Below are 20,883 nucleotides of genomic sequence, written 5' to 3'. Positions count from 1 at the left end.
CTATGTTTTTATTAGCATATTAATTCATAGTATATTTAAACAACATTGAATATACTCAGATTCTCTGATTTAGAAGTAAGGATAATTAGAAACAATGTTAAAGTTTTGAGTCTATTCAGTAATTCTTTTAAAATAGCTATATGCATATTGTGTTTAAAATTCTAAGGCATTCTAAGCGTTGATATCTTTTAATGGGGTTTTCCTAGTTTGTATAGCCATTCTTTTTTATGTTGCTTGTGTTACTGCTTTGCTTTGTGACATTCAGTCATGCCTATAGTATGTCATTATTTAACAAGCATCATTTCACCAATTTATATTGAATGTCTGAACGATTAATTCTTTAAGAATAAGTTGCATTTTTGGGACATTTAAAAACAGTAGTTATAAATTAAAACATGAAGAATACATGCTTACAAAATATACTTTACACTTTCACTAATTTATTTCCATTACTAGATGAGATGTTTTCATGGCTGGTCATCAATCACCCAAAATGTGTAAAAAGCCTGCTTAATACTAGAACTTCATTACATTTTTGTGCACTATAACCATGAAGGCTAGTGGTGTCTGAATTATTTTGTTTTCACTGATGACCCCTAATGACCCACTACTGCCCAACCCACAAAAACTATAGGTAGCTTAATACAGCTTGAGTGACTGTAAAACAATCAGTTTATTTGCACACTTTAGATATTCTTTGCATATATTTTCATTTTAAATTTTACCATCCATTTTCAGTTTAAAAAAGAAAATTGGAGTGTGCTGCTGAAACTGCTTCAGTATTTATTAGAGAAAAGCAAAACAAAACATTTTTAATCAGCTGGGTATGTAGGTAAAGGGTAAGCAGCATGATGAAATGCTTATAAAACCTGCCACAGTCAGTCAGTGCTCCAGCTGTTTCAGTTAGCTAAAAAAAATAAACAAAACTTAATTGAAATTGCATTGCAGTGTGTGCAATGTTTGTGGATATGGAACGACCAAAACAACGTGATACTTAGCCACAAAAGAGGTACCATTTAGAAAAAAAAAATGATACGAGTACAACAGCACTTTGATAGCTGGATGTGATATTTAAAACCCCATATGAAGTATCCTGTTTGACTGCATGCTGTATGAGAATAACTTGTTTGTGAAAAACGCAAACTTTTATTAGTTTAGGTAACATTCCTATGCACTCAGTAGTAAACTACCTTTTAAATGTTTGAACTTTTCCTGAAATGAGATCTTCCCATCATATACTACTTTATACATCTTTCTTTACACTAAGCTTTTATGTTGGGTATTACAGGAATGCAGGATTGCTGTATGGCCCTAATACAAGTTTTTCTACATTTTAACTCGACTCTAAGATTTATGTAATTAAATTCCTAAAAGAATCTGCAAGTTGTAAAAAAAACAACAAAAGAAAAACATTCCACTTGCCTCTCATTTACAGAAACATTTTCAGCCATGCATATAGTATATACTGTTGTGGAGTACTTGCCTCTTTCTGGCATTTTATATTTTCTTGTATAATTATGTTTTTTGTTTGTTTAGGGATTTGTGTTGATTATTACAATCATCCGAGAAGCTGTGGAAGAGATTCGATGTTCTATGCGTGACAAAGAAGTGAACTCACAGATATACAGCAAACTCTCCACACGTGGTTAGTGATGAATGCTTTTCAGAGGCTTGCAGGTTTATCTGTGCTATGAATTTACAAACATTTTTTGAAGAAAACAACAGTATATTACTGTTAATATTCATTTAATTGCCTCTTGGTCCTGTATTAAATAATTCTTCCTGTCTGTAGATTGTTTTTACTCATACTAGCAGTATTTTTTAATACTTGTTACAGGAAAATGTGAGTGATCTTTTCTGTTTTTATTTTATTTTATTTTTTTTAAGTAGAGTTCTACTAATATGAGCTGCTTTATAATTTACCAACTATGGTTGTGCCTAACAATTTTTCATGGCTCTGAATTATTTTTTCTTGGCTTATATTACAATATCTTTTTACCCAGAAGAAGAAGTAGAGAGCTCTGGGACAAATCACTTATATGCATGCTTTTGCTTGCATCATCTGTTTTTTAATATAAAATTAATATAGTGTGTGTGTGTGTGTGTGTATATATATATATATATATATATATATATATATACATCAGAATGAGGAAGAAAGGTGATTTTAAGTGACTTTAAATGTGGTATGATTGTTGATGTCAGACGGGCTTGTCTGAGTATTTCAGAAACTGTTGATCTACTGCGATTTACATGTACAACATCTCTAGGGTTTAAAGAGCATGGTCTGAAAAAGGGAAAATGTCCAGTTAGTGGCAGTTCCATGGCCGAAAATGCCTTGTTGATGCCAGAGGTCAGAGGAGAATGGCCAGACCATTTTGAGCTGATAGAAAAGCAAAGGTAACTCAAACAACTGCTTGTTACAATTGGAGCATACAGAAGAGCATATCTGAACGCGCACAACATGTCGAACCTTCAAACAGATGGGCTAATGCAGCAGGAGACCACACCAGGTGCCACTCCTCTCAACTGAGAAGAGGCAACTGAAGCTTCAGTTTGCACAGGCCAACCAAAATTGGACAACAGAAGACTGGAAAAACGTTGCCTGGTTGTGATGGTAGGGTCAGAATTTGACGTCAGCATCATGAAATCATGGATCCATCCTGCCTTGAATCATCTGTTGGTTGTGTAATGGTAAGGGGTATATTTTCTTTGCACACTCTGGGCCCCAGAGCACCAATTGAGCATCGTTTAACACTAGAATTACTGAAGCCTACGAAAAAACGTATAACCGCGGCCCAACTTATCATCATTTGAAATAAATACATTTCATGTGTGTTCCGTGTCTACAACAGTCTATGTAAACACATTGTTAAAACAGAAGCTTTTTTCATGTTTTAGTAATAATTGACAAAATGTAGAGTGTATAATGTGTAAAGCCTGAAGTCCAAATATCAAATAAACACTTTCACAAGAGGTACAAGTATAACAGCTGGTCTGGTGCTGTGGTAAGAACTGCTGAGTCCTAATCAAGAGGTCGCTGGTTCGATACTGGCTGTCTCCCAAATTTACCATTTTGAGTAGTGAGCTGCTCTTATTGTTAATATTATGCAATAAAAACATACGTTTGATTTGTGTCAGTAACAGCAGGTGTAAATTTATAGTATTTGTAAAACATAGCGTTTGTTTTTTTTTTTCAGTTTTATTCTCTGTTATGTTTACATTCCCACAACCCCCAGTCTCCACATTTTGGTGCATGGTGGTGTTTCTTTTGTACTGCAGGATATGCAAAGGACAGAATAGTACAGTTTCCACACACCCAGGGACTGTCCTTCCTACATTTTACGAAATGTGTACCTGTTGCAGTGTATACTCCTCTCTCAATGCTGTGGTTCCTATTACTTTGAAGGAGCACCTGACACTGAGTTTGCTTTCCTGGAGGAAGTGGTGGTCTTGCAAAGTGAGCCAAGAACACTCTTCTTCTCTCAGTGAACCCCATTTATGCCTTGTATAGTACATGTTGGTTCATTGCCGCCATGTCAAGCATGTTGTAGAACACAGCAGCCGGCCTCCTTCGTGTTCCTGTTCACACTGAATAAGCTCACCCCTTCTGGTCCATGATATCAACGCAGCACTGGGGGAAAAGAAGACAAATATATGTGACATTTTGAAGAAATAATTTTATGACTTGAATACTACCAATGAGAAAACATCATCGCACTAATGCATTATTATTTGAAAACTAACAGTGTCAGATCGAGTGCAAATGTATGGTACTTGTAAAAGTTATATTTTTTTCAGTTTTATTCTGTCTGTCACATTCACACTCCCCCACCCCGATGTGATGCTGAATTCACTGTATTAAAATGGCCTCCATAGTCACTATGGACCTAAATCCCTCAGGAGCATTTCTAGCACTTTGTTGAATCAATGCCATGATGAATTAAGGCAGTTCTGAAGACAAAAGGGAGTCCAACTGCGTGCTAGCAAGGTGCACCTTATAAAGTGGCCAGTGTGTATGTATACACATACATATATATATTTTGTCAGGGGTCAGAAAACTACAATGACCACTAATTACACCAAAGGTGATATGGTGGTGCAGTGTAAGCATTCATCTATGCAGTTCAAATGGTAATAAACAGAGCAGCCATTGTAGTTTTCAAACAAGGTTATTATAGTTTTGCCATTTTATATTAATTTTTATTTCTATATTATTTCTGATCTTACTTGGAAATTTTGTTTTAGTTTTCCTTCATCATGTATTTTTAGTTTTAATTTAGTTTTTATTTCATGAAGACATTTCCATTTTATTTTTATCCATCCATCCATCCATCCATTTTCCAACCCGCTGAATCTGAACACAGGGTCACGGGAGTCTGCTGGAGCAAATCCCAGCCAACAAAGGGCACAAGGCAGGAATCAATCCTGGGCAGGGTGCCAACCCACCGCAGGACACACACAAACACACCCATACAACAAGCACACACTAGGGCCAATTTAGAATCGCCAATCCACCTAACCTGCATGTCTTTGGACTGTGGGAGGAAACTGGAGCGCCCGGAGGAAACCTACGCAGACACGGGGAGAACATGCAAACTCCACACAGGGAGGACCCGGGAAGTGAACCCGGTTCTCCTAACTGCGAGGCAGCAGCGCTACCACTGCGCCACCGTGCCGCCCATTTTATTTTTATGTATATACTGTATTAGTTTTAGTAAGTTTGGTATAGTTAAAGAGCAACTATTGAGTTTAGTTTTGTGTCACAATTGAACAGAACTAGATATGAGTTCAATGTTGGTGGAAGCTTACTACACTACTGCCTTACTGTCTGGTTTTTCTTTTGTCTGATCAAAAACAAGCATAATCAAAACCAGATACTGAATATGAACAATTTTATGCAATTTTATAATTTTTAAGATATTTTCTCTGTCATTTGTGCTGAACAAATGTGCACTGACTATTGGAACATTTCATCACTTTCTTGCCCAGAATGGGCCAATTTGTGATGAAATTTAGGTGAATTGTAAGGTTTGAGGGTTTTTTGAACTCTAAATGTCTACAGGACACAACATATCCTGCTTCAAGACAATGTGCTTACAATTCATGTTTTCAATATTGTATTCAAACATTTCCCATACTGGGCTTTATTTTCTACCAGCCATATTCATCTGTCTCAGGCTCGGAATTTATAGACCTAATTTTGCCACCTGCATGCCTGAAAATATATCAAAAATAATAATAAAAAAAAAGTTCTGCTGTGTTCTGACAGGTGTGATCATGAAAATCATGGTGACTGAGGAAGAACAGAGCTCTTAGGCTTGAATCATCGTGCATACCCCACCGTAGCTGTATTGAGGGAAATGAAAGAAAAACAAGCACGTAGTGTCAAGGTTAGCGGCAATGAAACTTGAATAGCTCACACATAAGAACAGTACAATCTTAATGAGCAGAGTAAGAGCAGGTAAATAGGAGTATGCACAGACACAAAATGACAGAAACTGCATCCGAGTTTAGGAGCTATATATATTGTAAATGAGTGGACACTTGGTGGCACTGTGTCTCACCTTTTCCCCAACAGACAAACAGACTGGACAGAGGTTAAAATCACCCCAAAGCACCTCCACCAGCATCAACAGCAATAAATACACACAGTAAGTCACTAAATTCTCCTCCACACCTCCCAGCAAGCTCTGTCACACTTCCTCCCAACTTCGGCTCTCTTGCTGGGTTCCCAGTAGTCCTTTAAATAGTCTTCCGACCACATGACTGGCTGGCACTTCCGGGTCTAATGAAGAACAGGGATTTTCTTCAGCCCAGAAGTATTTCGGGGCTTCCTTCCTCGTGACTATCTCGTACTTCCAGGCCACAGTGAAAGTATATGTCTCCAGGTCCTTTGACAGCTTCTCCTGGCGTCACCCACAGGACCCAGCAGGGCTGTGTGTCTGAACTCCATGTCCCATAGTGCCCTGCTGGAATCCAGGGTACCACTGCACTCCAGGGAAGCTGCCATCTAGTGTTTTGGGGGAAGCAGTGTCGACAAGTAGCTGCCTTCCCCCATCCTTCTATTTCAGGGGTGTCTCGGCTGGATTTGAGCTGCTGGCCATCCATCACAATATATATATTCTAAACTCTCTTACCCAGAGCAGGATCAAGAGAAACCTGGAGCCTATTCCAGCAGCTTTGGATGCAAGGCAGTAAAAATCCCTGGACAGAGTGCCAGCCTTTGCAACAATATTATACTGTATACTAGCCAACCTGTGGCGTAGCATACGCCGCATAATTATGTATTGATGGGTGAACACTTCCTGAAAGACACAGTTGTCCAAATGGGGTTGGTTTTGAGGATATGACTGTGAGTGAATGAAAAGATGGAACTCTGAAGAGGGCAACATACAATACAGTGTCTTACACGCTGCATACAGCGATTCACATCCGCGACAAATATGATTCTTCTTAGATGGTGCTGTCGCGTCCACCCTCGCTCTCGAAGCATACACACTGCCTGGTCATGTGCCCGCTCACAAGAGCAACTAACAGAGAACCGCCCACCAACTGTAAGACCATGGGATACCCCTCGCAAACTGTTCTGCACGCCGCATACAGCGATTCACATCTGCGACAAACAAACTGTTTTACACGCTGCATACAGCGATTCACATCTGCAACATGATTTTTCTTAGATGGTCCTATCGCGTCCACCCTCGCACTCAAAGCATACACACTGCCTGGTCATGTGCCCAGTCGCAAGAGCAACTGACAGAGACCTGCCCACCAACTCTAAGACCATGGGATACATCTCGGAAACTGTATTACACGCTGCATACAGCGATTCACATCCGTGACAAACATGCCTCTTCTTAGATAGTCCTGCTGTGTCCACACTCGTTCTCAAAGCATACACACCGCCTGGTCATGTGCCCGCTCGCAAGAGAAACTCACGGAGACCCGTCCACCAACTCTTAAGACCATGGCGTGTAAAACAGTTTGCGATGGTGGATGCGGTCATGCGTCATAACCGAAAAGAATACAGTGGAACCGTGGTTCACGACCATAATTCGATTTGGTTGTGAACCGAAGCAATTTCTCCCATAGGATTGTATGTAAATACAATTAATCAGTTCCAGACTGTACAAACAGTATGTAAATATATATTTTAAGTTTTTAAGCACAAATATAGTTAATCAAACCATAGAATGCACAGCGTAATAGTAAACTAAATGTAAAAACATTGAATAACACTGAGAAAACCTTGAACAACAGAGAAAACTAACACTGCAATAGTTTGCGCTATAGCGCTACCAACCGCTGGCTAAAAACACTTTTTTTTTTATGAATTTTAAGCACAGGGAAAAAAATGAACATTTGAAAAAATCCGTAATTTAATAAACCACCAAGAAAAGTAACATTGCAACAATGCACACTACGAACCAATCGCTGTAAACAGAAGTGAAAACAAAATCAAGCCCAGTGCATTCTTTAACTGCCTTCCTACCTTATGAGTCCAGCCCCCTCTCTCTCGCGCTGCCTGTGTGTGTGCGCAGTTCTCTCTCTCGCGCTGCCTGTGTGTGTGCCTCTGTCTCTCTCTGGCACTGCCTATGTGTGTGTGCGTCTGTCTCTCTCTGGCACTGCCTGTGTGTGTGCGCGTCTCTCTCTCGCGCTGCCTGTGTGTGTGCCTCTGTCTCTCTCTGGCGCTGCCTGTGTGTGTGCGCGGCTCTCTCTCTCACGCTGCCTGTGTGTGTGTTCCTCTGTCTCTCTGGCACTGCCTGTGTGTGTGTGTGTGTGTGTGTGTGTGTGTGTGCGTCTGTCTCTCTCTGGCACTGCCTGTGTGTGTGCGTGTCTCTTGCGCTGCCTGTGTGTGTGCCTCTGTCTCTCTCTCGCGCTGCCTGTGTGTGTGCCTCTGTCTCTCTCTGGCGCTGCCTGTGTGTGCGCGCGCGGCTCTCTCTCTCGCGCTGCCTGTGTGTGTGCGCCTCTGTCTCTCTCTGGCGCTGCCTTTGTGTGTGCGCGGCTCTGTCTCTCGCGCTGCCTGTGTGTGTGCCTCTGTCTCTCTCTGGCACTGCCTGTGTGTGTGTGTGCATCTGTCTCTCTCTGGCACTGCCTGTGTGTGTGCGCATCTCTCTCTCGCGCTGCCTGTGTGTGTGCCTTTGTCTCTCTCTGGCGCTGCCTGTGTGTGTGCGCGGCTCTCTCTCTCACACTGCCTGTGTGTATGTTCCTCTGTCTCTCTCTGGCACTGCCTGTGTGTGTGTGCGTCTGTCTCTCTCTGGCACTGCCTGTGTGTGTGCGCGTCTCTCTCTTGCGCTGCCTGTGTGTGTGCCTCTGTCTCTCTCTCGCGCTGCCTGTGTGTGTGCCTCTGTCTCTCTCTGGCGCTGCCTGTGTGTGCGCGCGGCTCTCTCTCTCGCGCTGCCTGTGTGTGTGCGCCTCTGTCTCTCTGGCGCTGCCTTTGTGTGTGCGCGGCTCTGTCTCTCGCGCTGCCTGTGTGTGTGCCTCTGTCTCTCTCTGGCGTTGCCTGTGTGTGTGCGCGGCTCTCTCTTGCGCTGCCTCTGTGTGAACCGAGGTTGACTAATGAAAAGTCAACATTGCTCAGGTGCATGTGGAGTCTAGCAGAGACGAACGTGAATGACGCCCTGTGTTGCGAGTTGCTGCGTCCTAGTTGGTGGGCGTGGCTCGGTGAGTTTTCGTTGTATCCAATGACGTTGTGTTTTGTGACTTGCTGCATCCGAGTTGGTGGGCATGGTTCTGTGAGTTTTCTTCGTATCCAATGGTCTTAGAGTTGGTGGGCATGGCTCCTTCCTGCATGCTTTCATGGGGTGTCTTGCCCGCTCTGGCGGCGGCTTAGAGAATTATATATATATAGATATGCAATATGCATGACATGGCTGTTAAGAACAAAAAGAGTATGATATTTCCACTATCTATTTTGGGAGCAAGAGAGTGATTGAAAAGAGGGGGGCACATATTTTAAAACATAATTCTGCCACCAGATTATTTTCACAGGTATTTTGAGCTGTGAATGTAAAACTAAAAAAAGATAAATTTAATAAATACAGAATAAATACAAAAAGATGTTAGTAGGTTTAGTTTTTCACCAGTTGACAGACTCTCTTCATCTACCTATCTTTAGTTCCGTAGAGACATTGCCAACTCGGAAATTTTACAATGTTTGTATCACATCATTTTTTAAGCGAAAGTGATTGGTCAGCAATGGATCTTGTATGTTGACCATCAGTCTCGATCAGTGTCATTTTATTTTCAAAAATGATTTTTCCTGGGCGAAGTGACATGTGAAGTAGATAGATACTTTATTAATCCCAACGGGAAATTCACATACTCCAGCAGCAGTATGCTGATAAAGAAAATATTAAATTAAAGAGTGATAACAATGCAGGTATACAGACAGACAATAACTTTGAATAATGTTAACGTTTGCACACCTGGGTGGAATTGAAGAGTCGCATAGTGTGGGGGAGGAACGATCTCCTCAGTCTGTCAGTGGAGCAGGAAAGTGACAGCAGTCTGTTGCTGAAGCTGCTTCTCTGTCTGGAGATGATACTGTTTAGTGGATACAGTGGATTCTCCATGATTGACAGGAGCCTGCTCAGTGCCCATCGCTCTGCCACAGATGTCTAACTGTCCAGCTCCATGCCTACAATAGAGCCTGCCTTCCTCACCAGTTTGTCCAGGCGTGAGGCGTCCCTCTTCTTTATGCTGCCTTCCCAGCACACCACCTCGTAGAAGAGGGCACTTGCCACAACTGTCTGATAGAACATCTGCCGCATCTTAATGCAGATGTTGAAGGACGCGAGCCTTCTAAGGAAGTATTGCTGGCTCTGTCCTTTCTTACACAGAGCATCAGTATTGGCAGTCCAGTCCAATTTATCATCCAGCTGCACTCCCAGGTATTTATAGGTCTGCACCCACTGCACACAGTCTCCTCTGATGATCACGGGGTCCATGAGGGGTCTGTGCCTCCTAAAATCCACCACCAGCTCCTTGGTTTTGCTGGTGTTCAGGTATAGGTGGTTTGAGTTGCACCATTTAACAAAGTTCTTGATTAGGTCCCTATACTTCTCCTCCTGCCCACTCCTGATGCAGCCCACGATAGCAGTGTCGTCAACGAACTTTTGCACATGGCAGGACTCTGAGTTGTATTGGAAGTCCGATGTATATAGGCTGAACAGGACTGGAGAAAGTACAGCCCCCTGCGGCACTCTTGTGCTGCTGACCACAATGTCAGACCTGCAGTTCCCGAGACGCACATACTGAGGTCTGTCTGTAAGATAGTCCACGATCCATGCTACCAGGTATGAATCTACTCCCATCTCTGTCAGCTTGTCCCTAAGGAGCAGAGGTTGGATGGTGTTGAAGGTGCTAGACAGGTCCAGAAACATAATTCTTACTGCACCACTGCCTCTGTCCAAGTGGGAGAGGGATCGGTGTAGCATGTAGATGATGGCATCGTCCGCTCCCACCTTCTCCTGGTATGCGAATTGCAGAGGGTCGAGGGCGTGACGGACCTGTGGCCTCAGGTGGTGAAGCAGCAGCCGCTCCATGGTTTTTGTCACATGCGACGTCAGAGCGACAGGCCAGAAGTCATTCAGCTCACTAGGATGTGATACTTTTGGGACTGGGGTGATGCAAGATGTTTTCCAAAGCCTTGGGACTCTCCCCTGTTCCAGGTTCAGGTTGAAGATGTGCTGTAGATGACTCCCCAGCTCCAACGCACAGGCCTTCAGCAGTCGTGGTGATACTCCATCTGGACCTGCTGCTTTGCTGGCACAAAGTCTCCTCAGCTGTCTGCTTACCTGAGCTGCTGTGATTGTGGGGTTTTGGGGGGGGGGGGGGGGGGGGGGTAGACTCTCTTCTATGCTGGTATCAGCAGAAGTATTGTCGACAAAATGCAGACACCTGAGAAATTAAACTGAAACATTACTCACTTGTGATTTTTCTGTCCATACTGTATTAAAGGCTTTGTTGACAAGCTCATTCTGACTTCAGGTGTTTGAATTACATCTTGATATACAAGAAGCACCAATAAATGCGGCAGCTCATGTAAGCGGTTATTTGTATCTAATACTTCTCTCTTGAGCTTCTGAGATCCAGTGAATGCCAGCTTTGAAAGTTGCTGAGCACATTTAAAGCAAAATCATCACCTTGGTATGCTTCACTAACACTTGAACCAGAAGCTGTCTTACTGTTACTATCAGCTCCTGAATAAATGTCACTATTGTCATACAATAAATTGCTCTCTTCATAAACACTTTACATGCCCATATTCAGTCTGCTTGGTCACCGCAAATGCTGTGTCAACACACCCACCCTCCATCAGAAGCTGCCTCTCACTGGATGAATATACTGTATGTGGGCAGCTCGTGGTGGATGACTTTCCGTTTTAGAGTTAAAACTTTCAAGGGTTAAAGACTAATGGCAGAAATATTTATTCAAAAACCAAATATGAAATTCTTATTAATATATTTTGATAATTTTGGGACCCCTGCAGCCCAGGTTAGCCCTTCCGTAAGTCCTATTAAGAAAACTACAGATATTTTTATATTATTTCATTTCAGTTAGCCTTTTCAGCTACTTTATTAGTTTTGTTTAGCTTTTCATTTCTGTTTTGTAAGTTATTTTATTTCAGTTTATAAAAATGTTTTTTATTAAAAGTTTCAGTTTTGATTTTAATTTTATATATAATATATGTTTTTATATTTTTGATAATACTTTTATATATAATAATAAAGGGCTGATATATGTTGAACATAGAATAAATTGCTCACATGTTGTTTAGGAATGTTGAAATACAGTAAAACTTGATTTTTATAAATAGACTTGAGTAAAACAGGGCTGGAATGACCATTATGTTTGGTAGAACTGATTTGAATCAGGGTGTTTTTATATACTGTGCACGTCCATGCAAAAGTAGTAGAATGGAGGCAAGGGATTCTAGACACTTTTGTATCTTAACATTTTCCTTAATAAGCTAATTTCATATGGAAGGCACAATATCAACAGAGTACAGTGAAGATCAAAATACCTTGTTCAAAATTTTACTTTCTTTTTCCATTTAAATATCTTACAGCCTAGTACACCAGTTTTATGTACACTCAACCCTCCCTGATTTGAAAAAGGAAACGCAACCTTTTACCAACTACTAGATCTCAAGCTTAACCCCCAATATGTTAATTTAACAAGAGGGTGCTTCTCTTATGACAATGTAAAATGTTCTATTTTCTATGGTAAAATGTAAATGAAAACTTTGCAGAGGAGCAGACCCTAAATAGATGTTGAAAGTTGTGAGTATTTGAACTCCGGCTTTGAGGATGCAGCAATATTAAATACACTAGTGTGTTATACTCAGGCTGAACTTAATTTAGCAGGTTATGTTTCAAAACATGTTGTATAGGATAAATGATCAACAATGCTTTGATCCAATGGAGGCTGTGAAGTGCTGCATAACTGCAAAAGTTGTTATGGGAGGATGTAAACACATTTAATTAGATGTATAGGTAATATGAAATTGTTACCCCAGACCTCGTCATCTTCCACTCGACTCTAGCCCTGAATGAAGGGAGGCGGCCCCTTTTATTGTCCCCCGGATGTGCTCCAGGTGTGTTCCGGCAATCATCCACCGACACGCCCCAGTGTGGTCGGAAGTGCCGGCTGCATCCCCGGAAGCACTTCAGGTGTCCCTGCTGCTCTCCCCAGGGCACTTCCTGGTGTGGTGGAAGTACTAAGGGCATTGGGGCTCCCCCTGGCGGTGACCACTGGCCCCTACAGGGTTGAGCTTCAAAGCTCTGTACCCATGGTCCCCACAGCAACCAGGGCTGTCGCCCCCTCGTGGTCTGGAGGAGGCGTGAGCCCTCCTCCAGTCCTTTTGGGCGTTCCGTCTTGGTACCACTGTCCCGCGAGGGCAGGTCTTCCACGGCGGGAAGCTGACATACTTCTCTCCAGGGCCCAGTCCTGCAAAATATAAATCAGAAGAAGGGGCGGAAACGTTGCCCTGACGCCGCCACTCGGCATCTTCATACGCAGGCAATGCTCCCCCCCTTTGACCGGCACCCCGGTGCTTGCCACCTCGGCCCCCCTTTCGTGACCTCCGTGCCCCCTGTGTTGGGACATCGGATGGGGACCGCACACAGCCACCCCCCATCACCTCAGCCGGCTGTGGGGTTTCCCTCTGCCTCCACACCCAGCATCACGTCCCTTCCTATCGGAGAAACCGCCTCTGTTCCTTCGATTCCTCCTCGTTCTCTGGGACGCCCTGTCGGTTTGGTTTTGTGCATGGGAAATGCACAGATCCTTTTCCATCTGCGTCCCTACAGAGCGACGTGAGACCGCCGCAGGCTCGGGGTGTAGGGCGCTAGGACCCAGGGCACTCATCAGCCCCCGCCCTACCAGCCCTCTTGGTCTTTCTGCCCTCACCTTGCGCACAGCTCTCAGCGCCAAGTCCACTGTCGGAGAACCCCCTACTCGGTTCTGATCATTCACATCACAGGCCTTTTCGGTGGGCTCTCCTTTCTGCTTTTCGGGGTCGGCTTTACTCACCGTCCCTGCTGTCCTGCTCTGGCTGAAGACTCCAGTGTCGCGCCGTCCTGTTGCAGCTGGCAGCAGTTCCACCGACGCGAACGCCTTCCTCTCCAGTTCCAGCAACTCCACCCAGAGGGCACGTAGCACCTGTGATAAAGGCAAAGACAGGAAGACAGCCGGTGGTGGGCTTACCTGTCCATCAGCTACACACGCTGGCTGCTTCCTGTGGGCCCTTTCTTCCGGCCCAATCGGGTTCTTCCCTGGCACGAGACGGACATTCCTTGGTCCCGCCTCCATCCACTCATCGGCGGGCACACAAGACACACCGTCCAATCTCGTGCCTGTCACGGGGAGGAACTTCCGGTGCGCGGTCATTTTGGCTCCTTTCTTCCCGGTGCAGTGGCATGCTGGCTCTTTGAGTTGCAGCGTCTCCTTCTCAGCAGCTGTCCCTGCTGCCACCATGCCAACAAAGCACTGCGGATCGACATGCGCCTGCCACCGACAAGGATCCGGGCAGCCCCTGCCTGCTAAACACAAAACACACGTGGCCCCGCAGGGCCGGTTGCCGGCAAGCAGGGAACTTACCTCCCGGGTCCTGTCTGTCTGAGGAAACGTCCCTGGCGTGGCCTCACTAGGTGACATGCCGTCCTGGGCGCCTTCAGCGGCGGCGCACTCGCTGGAGCCCGACTACACCACTGTGGGAAGCAGCCCGGACACAGATAGACGAACATCATTATGTCACCCAACACACGTTTATTTTGCAATACGTACAAATATTAAAGTGCACAACCCAGTGCCGCAGCACCAATCACCCCACTCCGGATGTCCCTGCTCCTCTTCCCCCCAGCACTTCCTGGTGTGGCGGAAGTGCTGAGGTCCAGGGCTCTCCAGGCATTGGGGCGCCCCCCTGGTGGTGACCACAGGCCCCTACAGGGTTGAGCTTCAAAGCTCTGTACCCGTGGTCCCCACAGCAACCAGGGCGGTCTACCCCTTGTGGTCTGGAGGAGGTGTGAGCCCTCCTCCGGTCCTCTTGGGCGTCCCAGCTGGGTGCCACAATGTACAGAATATAGTAAGATGTTGATTTTTTCTGACACTATTATTTAATGCTGTCTTTCTCTCCTTACTTTGTGATATGGACCACTACCCCAAAGTAAATGACCCTAAACAAATTACATTTTAGTATTCTAAACCAATGCAGTAAACTAATGATCAAAGAAAAATAATCGATTTCCTTAAGTATGATATCATTAACAGACTTTACTGTGTATTGTAGGTTAAATCTTTTTGAACTTCTATAATATTACCGACATTAACTATGTTGCCCCAATTAGTGAAAACAAGCCAGCATGAAAAACAATTTCCCCAGCTGCATAAAATGGAAAGTACTTGAATTCTCTTGTCACTTACTACCGGAATATTGCAGTATGCTTGGTATGGATAATTTTTGTGTATGTCTAGTGAAAAAGCTGTCAGTGATTGGGAATCACAGGGAGCTACTGGTATTCATTAGGCTCTCATTGGAAAATGATTTTTCCAGACTGATGTTGGGTCCAAAAAAGGTTTTTGACTTGAGCCTAATGGAGCTGGAATAGACAGCTCAGTGACTATATTGCATTTCAAGTGTGTAACACCCAGTGTGTTTGTGGTTTGCAGTGCTATAGAAATCACAGGGGAGACCTAAAATGTAAAAATGAAGCAATACTTGGATGAAACACATGTTCAACTGATTTAAAATTTAATATCAATTGACACTGCTGTAATTACAGTTAAATAAAGAAATAAGTGCAAGTATTTTTAAACGCCTACTAAAGTCATTCAATCAAACATTGTATTGGGAATATAATTTACAATTAGTGTCAGTATATAGAGGAATATTTTAGACAACATTAAATAAATACACAAATTTATGTACTATAAAATGTGCTAATATATAAATATGTTCACAATTCATTGTGTTTTTAATAAGATGTGTCAAAAATGTTTTTCTTAATGCTTTACTTAATGTTTTACTACTTTTAATAAACTTTGCTGCGTTTGTTTGCACTGTGCATTCTTGAATGCAAAGCCAGTGTTACCTTTACCTTTGTACCTGCATTTCATTCCATTCTTCACTTCAGAATCCCACATTTAAATTTACATATTTTGTTAGATAAATACCTTAAGGGAATTTTAAACATTAGCATGACAGTGGTCAAATTATGATGAATTTGATGGAAATATGCCAAGGACTGTGGTGTAATTTGTATAATTCTTTTATACAGGCAAAAGACCAGCATCAATGAATTAAAAAATTAATTACTCTCTATAAATAAAAGCAGACTTCCTTAAAAAGACTATTTTATTATTAAATATGTACATGTGTACATGGATTTGAAGTTTTTACATAGATTGACTTTTTTTTTTTCTTTCTTTAGGCACAGTTAAAGTGAAAAGTAGTGGAATTCAAGTGGGTGATATCATATTTGTGGAAAAGGTTTGTATAGAGATTTCAAAAATATTTTTATGAAAAAAAATTGAAAAGCTGCTTTGAAAACAGCAAATTATTAAGCCCAAGTTTTAGATAAAATGCACTAGTTTTGTTTCCACAATAAATGTTTTACTACAAATAATCACCAATTAAGATTTGATGTCCTTATACACTATAAATATTTTAATTTTTTTGCATAATAAATTTATCTGTAGGAGTAATAGAGCAAAAAAAAGTGTTCAGAATTGTTACACTTTTAGATGCTAAACACCTGGTATTAAAGTATCACCTAGCAAAATATCTAGGGAGTGAAAAGCAAATTTTTAAAAATAAAAGTATAGTTTAAAAATTTATTTCTCAGAGTCAATGTAATAAAGAGTTATTTATACATACATACATACATACATACACTACAAACTGGGGAAAATATCTGAAAAGTGGTATATAACAAGTGATTGTTGTTATGAGAAAATTAAAGGCAGTACTTATTAACACTAGAATCCCTGAAGCCTACAAAAAACTTGTAATCCTGGCCCACCTTAAATTCCTTTGCTCCTCTCCATCAGCGTCTTTTGTGTTGTAAATGTGTCGATCAGCACAAGCAGCAAGCAGCCTGCAATCCCATTCCCAAACCCACCCCCCACCCCCTCACTGCTGCTGCTCAAGTCGAAAAGAAGATTCTCAGTGCTCAAGTGGTTTATCTGGGAGTGAGGTGCCTAGAATTGTAGAGGGTAAATAACGTATAGTCATTTGGAATACATACATTTCATGTGTGTTCCGTGTCTACAGCGTTCTATGTAAACACATCACTAAAACAGAAATGGTTTTCATACAATGGGATAGCATGCTGCTAACTGCTTATGCTGATCAACACATTTACAAAACAAAAGACGCTGATGGAGAGGTGCGAAAGATTTTAAGGCCGGCCGGGATTACAAGTTTTTTTGTAGGTTTCAGGGATTCTAGTGTAGACAAAACCGACCAGCACATATCTAGTGTAGGAGTATCAGTGAATAATCAACACAGGTTTAGATGCAAGATATTGTCATTAATATGCTAACATTTTTGATGAATTGACACATGGATTTAATCTTTGGAGCACATTTGTTTTAATTATTAAAATAAACATTTGAAAAGATAACTCAGAAGAGGCTAGTGTTTAAAATAAAAAGAAACAAACTAGCTAAGTTTATAGATTGCAGTAAATTGGTTGGAACGAACCAATAGAATTCAGACTTTAGAAGAAAATATTTAAACATTGTGAGTTGTTCATTTAGACACTTAAAATATTGTTTAAAATTACTCAAGGGTAGAGACATTTTAAGAGCAGGACTTTGGAGTCATAATATAGTAGTTACTCTCTGCGACTAGACGGTGTAGAAAAGAGACCAAAAAGGCTAGTAAAATGTTGGGTTACACACTGTGTTGAATTCAGATCGTACACTTAATGATGCTTCATCTGAAATATTGTGCACAGGTTTAATGTCCATATTAAAAAAAGCCAAGAGAAAAAAGGCTTACAGGAATACTATAGACAGTCCTTCTGTATCACTCTGTGCTTGTTTTTTTACTTTTGTTTGATGCTTCAAGAATATAGCTTCACTCTGCCGAAACATTGCAAAGTGACATAATATTAGGTTTATTGGATCCTAATGGTGTACTCCTATATTCTGAATTCCGACTTGATTAATACCAGAATGTTGGACGGTTCCTCTACGTAGTTATGCTATGATGTACTGATAATGCAGACTTTAAAAAGTAATCATTGATTACATCTATGAATTCCTCCTATTGTTTAAATCCTTAGGGTTATCCTAGTTCACAGCATCATAAAAGCAAATTATATTAAGGTAATTATAGCAATGACTATATTTTTTTACCAAATGATGTAGCTTAGTATTTATGTATTTCTCCTGTGTGGAAAACTTCATATTACACTAAGATACATTCCAAGGGCCATACCTCTAACCTTGCTGCTTAATGTTTCCCATGTCAAGCATCCTTGATCTTCTGATGTTAATATATAATCCCAGTGAAGGATACTTTCACTGAATCAATGAATGCATAAAACCTTTGTCAGCTATCCTGCAGCTATAGATATTTAATAATAGGATTGCTTCCGATCACGCAATGGAATGGATATATTGTATACGTGAAAATAAGTGATGGTCATCTAGCATCATGCAGCTGAGCTTTTATTTAGCTAAAGGGATACAAGTTATGGTCAGAATTGTTTCAGAGTCTGAGTGAAGCAGCATTTTTTCATTCTAATTATCAATGTACTTTTCATTCATATATTCATTATTTCTCCTTGCAGAACCAGCGAGTTCCTGCTGATATGATCTTTTTGAGGACATCAGAAAGAAATGGTAAACATCTGCAACCAATTAGTATAAACATAAGAACAGGATAACTGGGAAATTATGTAAAAGATAGTTTAAGAAGAGAAAAGTAGGAGAAATCAGTCATGTGGCAAAAATGGGCTTAGATCTACTACAGATGGACAGCCTCATCACTTACATAAACAGTCCTTTAAGTCAAATCTATTGAGCACAAAGACAGGTTTGTATTTCTTTTACTGACTTAATAGAAAAGTGCTGCCTTATGTTTGATTCACAATTAAAACAAAAAATCTGTTGACATTTGTTTATTGCTGTAGAGACTGGGAGTGATTTATTTTGTGTTCCATGTAAGTAGGTTTAATTTAAATCTTGCCATTTTGACAAAGCATTTGTAATCAGACATCAGCTGTGAATTTTCACTCATAATGACAAAAATAGTTTAAATTTGTAAAGTATGAATTGGAATATTTATAATGTATTAGTACTTGTGGAATACTTGCAAAGAATCCCATAAAAACACATGTAACACAGCTTTGGATATTGCTATAACTATACATTCAAGAACAGATGATAAAGATAGCATTTTGTTAGAGTTAATTTGCAATCCTTTTTAATTCTGCTGGATTCTGTTTTATATTGTTTTATATGACTTTTAAATTTAGACACATGAAAAGCAGCTGCCTGCTGGACTCTTACATTAACATTATGAATGAACATAACCAAACCTTAATAGTGTTAAAATGATACAAGTTGTATCAAAATTTAATAAATCGGCACACATAGAAAGCATTTGTACTTGTGAAATTATTTAAACCACCTAGTTAAACAATATTTGTAGACTCAATTGGAAGCTGGAAAAAATAAGCAAAAATAACAATGAAAAATACAGTCCAGGTATCTGATAAATCTGAAATAAAATACTAGAAAATTAATTTATACTTTAAATAATGAAAACTAATTTAATGTGTTTTGGATAGTTTAATAAAGTCTTCAGATACATATTTTCATGATTTTGGTGTGGGTAGTGAAATGCATCCCATAACTTAGATTCAGGTTAATGTTGTTAAATATATTAAAAATCAAAGGTGTCTGGTTCTGTATAACCTTTCTATTTCTTTTTTTTTGACACATCTTAGACACTGCCATTTTCCATAGGTCAAATTTTCACTGCACATGAAAATTGTGATTAAAATCTATATATATAATTCACTAAGCCAGAAGACAAGTAGCCAACCATAGAAAGCACGCCGGAAGGGGCGTGGATTCACTAAGCCGCCGACAAGTAAGACACCCATGGCGCACGCAGGAAGGAGCCACGCCCACGAACTCTAAGACCATTGGATGCGACGACAACTCGCAGAGCCACGCCCACCAACTCGGACGCGACGCCTCGGAAAACATGCCGTCATTTCTGTTTGTCTGTGCCACAGTCCACATGCAGCTCTGAGCCACGTTAACTTTTCATTAGTCAACCTCAGTGGAACCTTGGTTCACACACAGGCAGCGCGAGAGAGAGAGAGCCACGCACACACAGGCAGCGCGACAGAGACAGAGGCACACACAGGCAGCCCGAGAGTGACAGCCGCGCACACACAGGCAGCGCCACAGAGAGACAGAGGCACACACACAGGCAGCGCGACAGAGAGAGCTGCGCAATCCTTTAAAACTGAGGTTAAAACACAATGAAGGAAGCAGTCTTTAAAAACCAATAAGCCCTGTGCCTCTTTTTCATTAGCGTCTCACCTGCTTCACCGCCCTACAACAGTCAAGACGCTTTCTCAGCAGCTGACCTTCTCTGTGCCTGACTCCACTACTGTCAGTCACCTGATTAAAAATGGTGAACTCCTGCAATGTTACTATCTTGGTTGGCTTTTAAATAAAGTTCGGATTTGTTCAAATGTTCCTTTTTTCCCCCTGTGCTTAAAACTCATTTAAAAAAAAAGTGTTTATACAACTGCTGCAATGTTACAGAGAGAGAGAGGGCTCGTGTGCTTCTGAGAGATAGAGGGGGAGGGGGCTCGCATGTTGCTGAGAGAGAGAGAGAGAGAGAGGGGGGCTGGGGAGGTTCGAATGCTGCTGAGACAGAGGGGGGGTGGCTGGGGAGGCTCCGTGCTGCTGAGAGGGGGGGGGGGGGGGGGCGGGGGAGGCTCGCATGCTGCTGAGAGAGAGCATGCAGCTGAGCAGGGAGCCTGGGTGTTTGTGTCAGTGTTATTCAATGTTTTTACTGTTACACTGTGCATTCTATGGTGTAGATTAACTATATTTGTGCTTAAAAATCTTTAAAAACAGTTTGTATGGTCTGGAATGGATTAATTGTATTCACATACAATCCTATGGGGGAAATTGCTTTGGTTCACGACCAGAGGTTTGGAACGAATTATGGTCGTGAACCGAGGTTCCACTGTATATTGACTCTAGAAAACATGATCAGCAAGTCTTTGATAGACTGCAACAAAATGATGAAAGAACGGGCACATTTTTTTCTCACAAGCTGGGTGGGTGGGTGTTAGTTAGTTAATTAGTTACTCAAAGGATTTCAAGATTTAATAT

At 41.6% G+C, this 20,883-nt stretch overlaps 1 protein-coding gene across 2 annotated transcripts in view; it reads left to right on the top strand.

The window, feature by feature from the left end:
- LOC114658438 (probable phospholipid-transporting ATPase IIA) overlaps positions 1 to 20,883 on the top strand; it is a 351,266-nt gene that overhangs the window by 50,001 nt on the left and 280,382 nt on the right. For both annotated transcript variants that reach the window (XM_051932991.1, XM_051932992.1), the window contains exons 4-6: positions 1,537 to 1,645; positions 15,939 to 15,997; positions 18,309 to 18,360. In XM_051932991.1, the coding sequence (XP_051788951.1) occupies positions 1,537 to 1,645; positions 15,939 to 15,997; positions 18,309 to 18,360 (220 nt within the window). The remainder of the gene's footprint in view (positions 1 to 1,536; positions 1,646 to 15,938; positions 15,998 to 18,308; positions 18,361 to 20,883) is intronic.

Source organism: Erpetoichthys calabaricus, chromosome 10 (assembly GCF_900747795.2).
Source record: "Erpetoichthys calabaricus chromosome 10, fErpCal1.3, whole genome shotgun sequence".
In the NCBI taxonomy this organism is placed as follows: domain Eukaryota; kingdom Metazoa; phylum Chordata; class Cladistia; order Polypteriformes; family Polypteridae; genus Erpetoichthys; species Erpetoichthys calabaricus.
The sequence above is the reverse complement of the archived record's forward strand: the minus strand, read 5'-3'. Positions and strand labels throughout refer to the sequence as shown.